The sequence below is a fragment of the Pelecanus crispus genome, chromosome 8 (assembly GCF_030463565.1).
Source record: "Pelecanus crispus isolate bPelCri1 chromosome 8, bPelCri1.pri, whole genome shotgun sequence".
Classification (NCBI taxonomy): Eukaryota; Metazoa; Chordata; class Aves; order Pelecaniformes; family Pelecanidae; genus Pelecanus; species Pelecanus crispus.
In genome coordinates, this window is record NC_134650.1 from 30962052 (window position 1) to 30974101 (window position 12050).

Sequence of the window (12050 nt, forward strand, 5' to 3'; positions counted from 1 at the left end):
TGACTATCACAGAGGTATATTTAGAGCCACTTTATCCCCTTGTTGCAATGGTCTGTGCATAGTTCAACCAAAGAGGGTACAGGACACGAGGAGCACACAGGGACCAGAGTTACCCGTAATCCTGGGCGTGCTGCTCTGGGGGTTCCCCATCGCAGAGCCAAGAGGGAGGTGTTGGTGCAGGGCTGGTGCCTGGCCATAACCCAGAGCCTCCAGCACTCCTGCGCAGGCACCTGACCCTGCATGAGGAGCGGTGGAGGCGGGTGGCGGATGCAGTGAGTGTTCACTGCAGGTGGGTAGAAGCGGCAGAGTTGCTCTGCTTTTTGCCTGAAGGGTGGGCTTTTTAACCCCTGACCCATGTCTAAGTTGACAGTCTAAATCTGGGAATCAGGAAATGCCTCCAAGCTCTTGTCTTTTGAGTCTCTACAGCTGAAATTACATCTTAATGGAAAAACATAGATTGCCTATTCAAAATATACTACAGATTAAATCTTACATTTTTTTTTTAATACAAATTAGCACCAGGGTGTGCTTTTTCAGGTCAAGCTCGTAGGATATGAGTCTCTGAGCCTTGCTTACAATGACTAGTAACTATTCATGCATTTAGTTCCAGTAGATCTGATGACATTAAGCTGAGACTAAGTACTATTTGGTAGGAGAAAGGCTTGCAGAACAGGACTCTCCAAAATGTTGCCTAAATAGTAGCTTTATCCATATATTGTTAAGCCAGGCTGTCAGTAATCTTTCAGAATTAATCTGAATTATTTCATGCATATATTGACTATTCTTGTTACTACTGTTTCTTAGGCCGCTGGAGAAAAAAGAGCTGCCCCGGATTCTGGCAAGAAGCCCAAGACTCCAAAGAAGAAGAAAAAGAAAGATCCCAATGAGCCACAAAAGCCAGTGTCAGCATATGCCCTTTTCTTCAGGGATACACAAGCCGCAATTAAAGGGCAGAACCCGAATGCTACATTTGGAGAGGTTTCAAAAATAGTGGCATCTATGTGGGACAGTTTAGGAGAAGAACAAAAACAGGTAAAAAAATTGATGCAGGGTTGTCTCACAAGAAGGAAAATAGTAATCCTTGTAAAAAAAGCCTCCTATCTCTGCTCTGAGTGGACCATGCTACTTGCTGATGTAGACCTCTTACTCTGTAGAGTTCAGGAGCTACACTGATTTTTGAACTTGCTGAAGACCTGGTGTCTAAAAAGTATTTTTCTTGTAAGAGCCAGTAGGTATTATTAAATGGCTGTATTTGTCTTTAAATTTTAAAGGGCAGTTTGTAAAAAAGCTCAGCTGATACTGTCCTAGAGTCCTGTTAAGACCATCTTTTGATGATTCCTATTTCAAAGCTCTTGTTTCCTATTAATCAGAAGTTAGAAGAGAAAAGGGGAAGGTACAGCACATTTACCATTTTCCTTTGATCTGCCTTATGAATTTGTTACAAAGCGTGTTGATTTCCAACCTTTGAAGCCAATCCTCTGTGCCTCATTACAATGTCGTGTGTGAAATGTTATCTCCAACTCAAACTTGGTACAGAATGATGAGTTTTGTTCTTCCTTGAGGGTTATTCTTCTTTTTGTACACATGTAACTCCTACACATGGATTGAAGGAAAAAAAAAAAAAATCCTTTGAGGCTGCTTGCATTTGGATACTCTGTGTAGCTCCTGGTAACAGTTAATGGAAGCTGTGATGGAAGAGTAGATTCCCATATAGGACACCTTCTGGCAACATATGAATGATACTTGTTTGTGAAATACATTGGAAACTTTTAGTCTGATCTAACAGATGATGGTGAACATGATTTAAAGGTGAACTTTAAATTTACTGATGATTAAAAATACAGATTACTTCATTTTTGTTTAACTGTTCTTGTTTAACTCAATGGGATTGTCTCATACTGGCTTTGGGGAAAGTGAATTGTCCAAGCTCTATAAACCAACTTTTCTAAAGGTATAAAGATTTTTTTTTTATATGTAGTTCAAATATTTGTTTAAAAAAAAATTGCATAGGCATTTTTTGCTATTTTATACTACTGCAGATAATTTTTAGCATCTGAAATACTCAGTGTTCTAATATCCCTGTTACTTAGAGTCATTAAAATACCATTTCCTGGCGAGGTGAAGTGTGCATAGGTAGTCTTGTCAAACAGTTGGGTGCTCTAGCAGCTTTTTTTATTCATGATAAATCAACATAAATTGTGGTGCAAGTCCAGCGAGTAGACCTGAAAGTCTGTAACCACCTGCAAGAATATTTAGATCTTTCCAGTGGCCTAAGAAACAGTAGTAACAAGCACATGTAACAGCAGACTGTTTTCAGGTTTTTTGGTCTGTGGTTTTTGTTTCTTTGCAAGTGATTTTGAGAGCATTCTGGCAAAAATGTCTTAATACTGAAGTTGGTGAAATTGTGGTCTCTTTTGATAGGTATATAAAAGAAAAACCGAAGCTGCCAAAAAAGAATACCTAAAGGCACTTGCTGCCTATAGAGCAAGCCTTGTTTCTAAGGTAAGCCTAATAATGCCTTCAAAGTAACGCAAGTTAGCTTTTGGCAATGGTGTTTAAATATTGGAGGGGGTGTGCAAAATGGAAGTAGAATCCTAGAATTTCTGTAATACAGCTCTACAAGATGTTGTGCTGCTGCTCGAACCCTGCTTAGACTCTGCAAAAGAAATTTCATCTCTCTAATTGCACAGTAATGATTACCAAACAATAACTTTGGAAATGTACATCTTCCTTTATCTATAGAGGGAAAATAATGCACTTCACTACCAAAAGTAAAATTCAGTCATGAAAAATATACTGACCTTTTGACATTAACATTTGCAAGCTATTTGCAGAGTTTTGTTTTTCCTCAAGTGCTACTTCTCAAAACACAGACTTGTTTTCCGTGGAGCTGGAGAGCAGTTATTGTATGACAAAGCTTAAGTATTTCTTGCAGGTGAGGGGAAAAAAATGCATGGTGGCTCTGAATTTGGAGAGTACTTACAAATCGGATAGCTGGCAGTGAGCCACGTGGAGTATTTTAGCGGATCCTGAGTTAAAATAAAACTTGTGAAGACAAAGCTCTGCGTTCTTGTTTGAGAATTTACCTTTTTAACCAGCAGCACTACACTGGTTGTAGATCTGTTGCATCTGAATACTATAAATGGAAATATGCTTATGGCCATCTAAAATATAGGTAAAAATTAATCAAGGTGGTTATTTCTCCAATAGTGTTTCGTAAAGATCAGCTACAAAAATATCTTTGATCACAAGAAAGCAACAGAAGAAACTGGTAATATCTAACTCCTGAGAATACTTATTTGAATGGACAACTGCAGAGCATTAGTAAATCACACAGAACGTTGCTGTGTATTTTAATTAATGCTGAGAAATACAACAGCAGAAATTAGACACATGTTCTTGAAAGTTGGAAGATTTCTGCTCCTTGTGTTGAGAAGCTGTGTTTTTCTGTTGCCTCTAGGACTTAGGTAATATTCTCAAAGCCTCTAGTATCACAATGCTAAGTTCAATGGCAGCTGGAATTGTAAATATCTTTGAGGGAATTTATTTTGTCAGTCCTAAGTTCCCTTTTCAAAACCATCAGAAATCATATTTTCTCCCCAAATCCATGGGACCTGGGCTGCCAAGTAACTTGTGGGAAGACTGTGAGTGGAAGTTATACTCTAAGTCCAGAATTCATCTTCCTTAACTTAAGACATCCTTGCTGTAGCTTTTTCATCTGAGGTTGCTGCTGAGAGTAGGGATGGAATAGACACTTCTGCAGCATAATTTGACATATTCTACAGTAAATGTCTAAAACATGTCAGTTAATTGTGCTGGCAGAGACTTTTTCTCTCCATTGTCTTTATATAGGGATTCTAGGCAACTATTTTGCATGTCGTGTACAATGCAAATGTGTAAAACTGAGAGACGAATCCTGCCTTTGGTGCAAATATACCTAATAAAACTATGCCTTCAAAGGCACCAGCATGCCTCATTTATTGCAAGAAGCCTGTCTGGACTGTAGTTTTCCCGCAGGTGAGTCTCATCAGAAACCTGCAGGACACTGGAATTAGGCAGGATTCCCTAAGCAGGGCACCCTGCTGATGCAGCTGTACTGCTTCCAGAGTATTCAGTTGGGTGCCTTGACAGTGTTCCCTTAGACTTTTGTCTGTTGTAGATACCTGGGACTTGATGCCTTAGATGCAAAGAACTGCAACAAGCAAATTAAAAAAGTTGTTTGAGAAGTTTCGTTGTTTGTACACTACTTTTATTGCATGGTAACTGGTGCAGGGGGATATGCTTCTGCTCAGATTTGTCTCCCAAAGAACAGGGGTTTTTTTGAAAGCATATAAATAGAGAAAGTGTGTTAGGCCCTTTTTAGCTCTTTCAGCGACACAATGTACGTGACATCTGTGACTTTCTGGTGTTGAACAAGGGCACGAGTTAGTTTTTTGCCCAAGTAAGAACTGGAGGTACCGTATACAGAGACAGACGAAGAGGTGATGTAATGGATCTGTGGATCAGTGATCTTTTTCAGCTTGCCAATTGATCTTTTCTGATAGAAAACGACATATGAAAAAGTCTCCCTGAGTAGCTGTGACTTTTATTTCCATGTAAACAGTAACAATGTTTTTTTCTGTCAAAAAGGTGATTAATTTCTTTTCCAAACACAGGCTGCTGCAGAATCTGCTGAAGCCCAGACAATTCGTTCTGTTCAGCAAACACTGGCATCCACAAATTTGTCTTCCTCCCTTATTCTGAATACTTCTCTTTCTCAACACGCAACGGTATCGGCATCTCCTCAAACTCTTCAACAGTCCCTTCCCAGAGCAATTGCTCCAAAACCTTTAACCATGAGACTGCCAATGAATCAGATTGTAGCTTCTGTTACCATTGCACCAAACATGCCAACAAACATTCCGGCTCCCTTGATAAGCTCTATGGGAACAAATATGGTGGCAACGCCATCTTCATCTCAAGTAAGTCCCTCAATGCAAAGCCAGCAGCACCAGATGCAGCAGCTCCAGCAGCAACAGATGCAGCAGATGCAACAGCAGCAACTACATCAGCATCAAATGCATCAGCAAATACAACAACAAATGCAACAACAGCATTTTCAGCACCACATGCAACAACATTTGCAGCAGCAGCAGCAGCATCTTCAGCAGCAAATTAATCAACAGCAAATGCAACAGCAACTGCAGCACATACAGCTTCAGCAAATGCAGCAGCAACAAATGCAGCATATGCAACACCAGTCACAGCCTTCTCCTCAGCAGCATTCTCCGGTAGCCTCTCAGATCACTTCTCCCATCCCTACCATTGGGAGCCCTCAGCCAGCACCTCAGCAGCACCAGTCACAAATACAATCTCAGACACAGACTCAAGTATTATCACAGGTCAGTATTTTCTGAAGATAAATGATCTTGCAACATGGCTTTGTGTTGATGGAGGGGGTAAGGGTAAACCATATTTGGCTGAAAACTGTAAATTGTTGATAGTAGTTATGCAGGGATGCATAACAGATCAAATGATCCTCTAAAGTGTCTATTAGATAGGCAATAAAGAACTACAATGTAGCTGTGTATCATCTTTTAGCTGACTATAAATCATTTTGGTTAAAAAAAAAAAAAAAAAAAGCTGTGCTCTTTTTCATGTGATGCCTTTTTAATTTATTTAAGCTTTACCTACAATATGTGAATCAAATGGCCTAATAAATACCTGGACCTTATGACTGCAAAATGGCCTTTCAGAGTTATATGACATAACCCTTCTTTCTCTAAAAGTGAATAATGCACTTCAAGGCAGTATGAACTCATGAAGCCCTTAAAGCACAGTTGTAACTACCTGTAAAATGATGATTGGATTTCATACAATCATACTTGTATGACATGAGTTAGTTGATGGCATTTTTTGTCATGGAAAAAATAGAGTAAATCACAGATTTTTGCCAAAGCTCTTAATTTTTTTTTTTCTCCTAAATGTCTTCAGAAAAACAAATGCAAGTAGCTGAACTTAAATGTTTGACCCAACCTTTCTCTTCATTTCTCCAAATAAACCTACCATAGTTTGTAAGAAAATATATATTGACATTTATCCTCTTACGTTAATTCCAGTTACAGAACAAATGTGAATATTATATTCTGTGTCGAAGTGATGAGTTTCAGATTTAATACACTGTATTTTTAAAAAGGGAAATGCACTTAAATAAAACTGTTATTACAGAAAGCTAAGATGAAAAATGCAAGAGTTTTTAATACGCTGTAAAACCGGTAGAATATTTAAACGGAACTCCACAATCGAATAATCAATGTAAATATTTTCTTTAAAAGTTGTAAGTTTTCATATCATGTGTTGTAAAGTTTTCATAAATGAGGCTTTAATGTAAACACTGGTAACATGAATTATTAATTGCTACATTGCTTATTGTGTTTTTATGCTGTTTTATACTTTTTTATGAGTTATGATAGCAGCAATTAAGTTGTTTGTATTTTGCTTATCTAAAATAAATGCTTTTATCTTGCTATAGAATAAACACATTTCAGTAAAACCGATGGGCATAAGTCTTTGATACAAAACCCAGAAATGTTTCCTTATGAAAACACTTTCTTGGAAAATTTATTTAACTTTTTGGATTTTTATTTTATCAAACATACTGGGTAAATAGCTACCGATCGGAACAGAGTGTGCGATCAGCTCTTGCATCCATAAAGACGCGCTGCTGAAGAGTCATACACAACTTCTCTGAGGTTTCTACGCCTTACTTCAGAGAGAGAAAGCAGGTGGTAGAGTTACAAAGCATTTGTGGTACCCTGTGTTACATTTATCCGCAGGAACAGGACAGCGAACCTGTCTCTCAGCAGTAGTGTTCAGAGATGCAAATAAGCACAAATTGTGGTGTTCTTTGTATCTCTGAGTTTCAGATGCAAACGCAGCTACTGCCGTGGGCTTCCCATCTATAAGCCCCTAACTCTGACTGATCCTGAGTTGTCTGATATATTTTATCATAAAAGTAGGACGTGACAGAGGAGGGGTGGAGAGGGCAGGTATTTCCTATGAAGGATGTGGAAACATTCACATGCAATGCGTTGTCAGGTTATTAGTGCTGTTTATACATTTTTACTCTCGACAGAGGAGAAATCCTTTATTTTCTTCTTCCCCTTCTTTGTCTGCAATAGCTGTACTGCGAGTGCAGTCTGACCACTATCCCCAGTTGTCTTGCATGATTAATTACAGCATCTGTCCTGTCAGAAGCTATAATGAAGAGGTCTTGATAAAAATTGCAAATTACCACTGGCAACAATCTTAAACTGCTTATGATAAAATGAAAATTAAAACCAGCAAGTGTCAAACCTGAGCAGAATCCTAATCCTGTTTGAGGCGGTGTCCATGGCTACCACGCACAGGCCACAACCAAAAAATAATGGAATATAGATCCCCAAAAAGTTGCAGCCAGACTTGAGGGAAGAGGTACTATACTGTGTGAGTTTATTAATAATGAATTCAGCTTTCAATATTTCATCATCCTCAGGTACTCTGTTTATTATGTAGAAATATTGAACAGCAAGAGATTCTAATTATAAATTTATAGATTTCTTGGAGCAGAAAAAATCATGTATAAATTGAAGCTTTTCATAATAGGTGTTAGTTGACAGCTACCCATGCTCATAATAGCCTTAGTATGATATCTAATAATGTCTGGGATGGCGGATGTTTATTCCAAGTGCGAGGAAGCCTGCCTGCATTAGAAATGGCACGGCAGAGGCTGCTTGGGAGAGATTTTTGTGTGTGTCGGTTTTAACCAATGTTACATAACAAAGGGAACCATTTTATAGTCGTTTTGAAACCTTTAGACAAATGTCTTCAGAAATAATTGCTAAACTGCATGTGACAGTAATTGCGTATTAGTTCTATAATTGTCATTTTGAAGACCTATGAAGTATCGTTGGAAAAATGTCACTAGCGATAAGAGTTAATTACAACTGAAGTCTGTTTTCAACTATTTGCATCGAGAAGCAGGTGTTATTACACTCATTAAATGATTTCATAAATCCTAGGTTTTATCACATTTGATTAAGAGCTGCTGAACTACTGATGGTCAATTCCGGGAAAAATAATTTTAATTACTGCAGCTAAAAAAAATTAATCATCAAGCAGGACGGTACATTTTAAATATCAAAATCTGAATCTTGAAAAAGTAGAGCATCCCTCTGCTTGCTACAAAATTATATTTTACATTACCCACAATAGCATATTGCAGAACATCTTGTGTTTCAAACTGTGCAAGTTGGTGTTCATATTCCCAAAGTCTAAGTGAGTAACTTTGCTATCATAGGTCATAAATAAAACTGTTAATTTAAATCACTTCATATGCAGTTTGTACCGGAAAAATGCAGTATCCGTATGATTTCAGTGTCATGCACAGTTTAAAGAATGTTTTGCTTCATATCATTTACAAGCACTTAACTGCTCCCTTCTTTTCCCAAGGTTTCAGATGCTTTATCACCCCGGTTAACCACATTCTACTTTCACATTAACCCAGGTTGACACATGATGAAAGAACATAAGGAGGTTTAATTTTTAGCTGACACAGGGTCATTAGTTTCTAACTTGGAGAACAAAGGCTTTAAATACCTCTATGCAACGTAATCTCAATTTTATATTATCACCTGACCATTGTGGTTTGCAGGACAGATGGATTAAATATCTCAAGTTTAACCAGAAGTCTTGCACTGACTCTTTTCAATGGGGATTGGCTATGTGAATGGCTCCTTTTCCATTTCGCACTTCATGGAGTATTTTGCAGCACTGGACTTCATTCTAACCTTTCCCTCCCCCCTTTGTTTGGCTTTTGTTTTGCAACAGCTGTTATTATCGTTTTTGGTCAGCTGTGATTGCTAGAGGCAAAATAGGACCAGATGGTGTTTTGCTATGCATGAATGGCGAGTTAGAGGAGTTTAGATTGAATAGGCCAAGTTTGAATGGTGTCTATGCACCACCTGCCCTCTTCAGCAGCAGCATACACATCACAGGAGCATGATCTGTCTCAGACCTACTAGAATTGGATGGGAATGGAGAGAGCCTCGTTGGATTTTCTCCATATTTATTGATCTTCCATGCACTAACAGCATAATGCAGTACACAGTCAATTTGAGTTAATTGGATATGACACAGCATGTACATGTAATCTATCACTGTAGTCTCCTGGTACACTTTAGGTTTTGCTGCCACAAGAACGTGCAGTATTAGCCTGCATTAATAGGCTAAGTGGATGGAAGTAAAACAGGATCATTGTAGGGCTTGGTTTAACAAAATATACCGTAGTTTTAAAACGATACCCTCGAAACTGCCAGAGATGCAGTTAAATATGAACATTTCAGATTTGATAGACTGGACTGAGTATTTTGGCACAGAACAAAATATACCTCATTCCCATACTTTTCTGAGAGGTTTGCCCGTGAAACTGAAATGAACAGTTGACTAAAAGTAGGGAGCAGCGTCAGTAGCGATGAGCCGGTGGCGTTCAGAAAGGGGCCTGTGTTTATGTGGAGGAATCTACTTTGTAGCAGAAGGGATATTACATTAAGCAAATTCTGATTACCAGCCCCTAAAACAGAAATTAAAATGAGGCATCCAAATTGGGTTTAGAGTAGCAAAGGGCTGCTTTGTTATCCTAAAACTGGGCATAGAGGTAGAATTTAAATGTTACAGAAATTGAAGATCTGTTGTATCCTCCGTTAAGGTTGACTGAAAGACATTGGGTATGCAAGAGTTGTGTCTGGACATCATGGAATAAAATGCATATGTTACAAATAATGCATAAAATATATAACAATAGCATATAATGCATAAATTACTTGAATTGTTACAGCAATTGGATGTTTAAAAGCCTACTTACGCATGTAACGGGGGGGGTTGTGATCATGCTCTGCCTAAGTTGGCAGGAGCTGCTCACTCGGAGTCTTTGTCTGTGGTGTCAGGTAGCCGAGTGAGCTACTTTATTATGAAAATTGCATTCAACTGAAAAAATGCTAAATATTTTCAAGTGCCTGTGGGAAAAGCTAGGTTTGTATTAAAGGATTTGGTTCTTAAAGTCACCAAGAAGTTAATGCTTCTCAGGTGCATCTGAGGGAGAGAATTTTCGATTATAATACTAAAGTCTTTCAGGAGAGGATGTATTGCTTTGAATGAGCTGTTCTGACACTTCAATAGGCTACGCTGGAGATTTATAATGTACTCTGTTTACCTCAGTTAAAAAGTAGAAGTGGTGTTTTAAATAGTGGGTTTTGTCCAAGTTCTTGGAACATTAACATCTTCAGCCCCTACACGAACCAAAGTAGTGCAGAGTTTTCTTACAAGGTTTGAAATGAAATTTATTTTAATCTTCTAGGTAAAAAAGTTGAACGGGTAATTATACTTGATGTGGTGTAGTTATATGGGTGCTTCCTACAGGTATCATTTATTCTCCTTCCCCTGTGGGAATATCTTTATTGATACAGCCACCTTTGGTCTGTTAATTTCTCCAAACTGGAGTTGTTACATTACTTTAACTCTGCTGCTCTAATTGAAACAGAAAGGCTTTGATCCAGCGAATCACTTAAAATGAGTGGATAATTCATGTATATAAGTAGTAATTTCATTAAAGTGACTACTCATATGCTCCGTTATGCAGTTGCTCAAGTGCTTTCACAAATCAGGGGTCTAATTGCAAAACATTGTATTTGTTTTCCAAACAATTCCAAGTAGTAGTAATAAGAATAATCGGAACCTAAAAGTAGCGTAACCTAACTTACATTTTCTGCATTTTCTTTTATTAAATTCTATTCTAAAGAAGTCATAGGTCTGATTTTCAAGTACAGGTATCTAACCTTTGTGCTGGTTCAGTGACTGTACATCATCATAAATGTGTAAAGAATTAACCACCTGACTGGTGATTGGTATACTCAGTCATTTAGATGGGTTTCTGCTGTGCACAGGTCTGAAAATCTGTACCTGGATCAGCAGTCACAGCTCTTGACTGAGCAGATGCCTTGACCAAATATTTGTATTTACAAAACAGAGAGTCAATGCAGGCAAACAAAGCACCATTATACCTACTGGCAATATTTGTGAAACCTAAAGGGTATACTTACTGCAGGCTAGTTTATTTTTAATGCTATATCCCATAGTGTACTGATAACAAACATATATGTTGCATTAACATAAAGTACATAAATAATACATCCCATGTATTAGACTTTTCTCACTGGTGGTTATAGGTGCTTAGTTTTGGAATTGGTTTTGGTGTTCCATGAATCATGAGAATTGACCATACAGCATGGATATTTAAAAAATAAGTAGCTGTACCACTGCTTAATTTCTTTCCTGTTCCTAATATTGGAAGTGCGGAAAATCACAGGTCACTTTTGAAAATTATTTTGCATCAGCTCTTGATCAGGGGATTCTCACTGCTGCACCTATGTATGTACGTATGTGTGTATATGTAAGTGTAAACTGGTAGTAGCGAGCAATCCATGTATGTGCTCCAGCCTTACACGAAAGCGCCCTTCCACGTGTGCCCTAAGCACGGGGTAGTGAGCATTTTGCTATTAACTTAAGTGATATGGGGCCAAACGGCTGTGGAGCTGCACTGTGGCATCAACCAAATCATATTCCCTGTTCTTCCCAGCTTCTTCTCACTTTTCCTGTTGTCCCTTTCCACGTTTCTCTCTGCTCTGCTAATCACAGTAGCAGCTAGGACTTACTTAAGATCATCCAGTCCAACCATTAGCCTAACATTACCAAGTCCACCACTAAACCAATTAAGGGTAGAGTAGCAATTTCATGTTTCCTGGCTTGGTGGCTGCATTATTTATAATGAAAGTTAAAACTAGGAATCATTAAGATTGGAAAGGACCTCTAAGATCATCAGTCCAATCATCAACCCAACACCACCATGTCCACTAAACCATGTCCCACAGTGCCACGTTTACCCATTTTTTGAACACTTCCAGGGATGGTGACTCCACCACCTCCCTGGGCAGCCTGTTCCAATGCTTGACTACCCTTTCCGTGAAGAATTTTTTCCT

At 38.4% G+C, this 12050-nt stretch overlaps 1 protein-coding gene across 2 annotated transcripts in view; it reads left to right on the forward strand.

Annotated features, from left to right (window-relative positions):
• Nucleotides 1-5396, forward strand: part of TOX3 (TOX high mobility group box family member 3) — a 78135-nt gene extending 72739 nt beyond the window's left edge. For both annotated transcript variants that reach the window (XM_075715743.1, XM_075715745.1), the window contains exons 5-7: nt 805-1032; nt 2422-2502; nt 4656-5396. In XM_075715743.1, the coding sequence (XP_075571858.1) occupies nt 805-1032; nt 2422-2502; nt 4656-5396 (1050 nt within the window). The remainder of the gene's footprint in view (nt 1-804; nt 1033-2421; nt 2503-4655) is intronic.
• Nucleotides 5397-12050: the final 6654 nt, after the last annotated feature.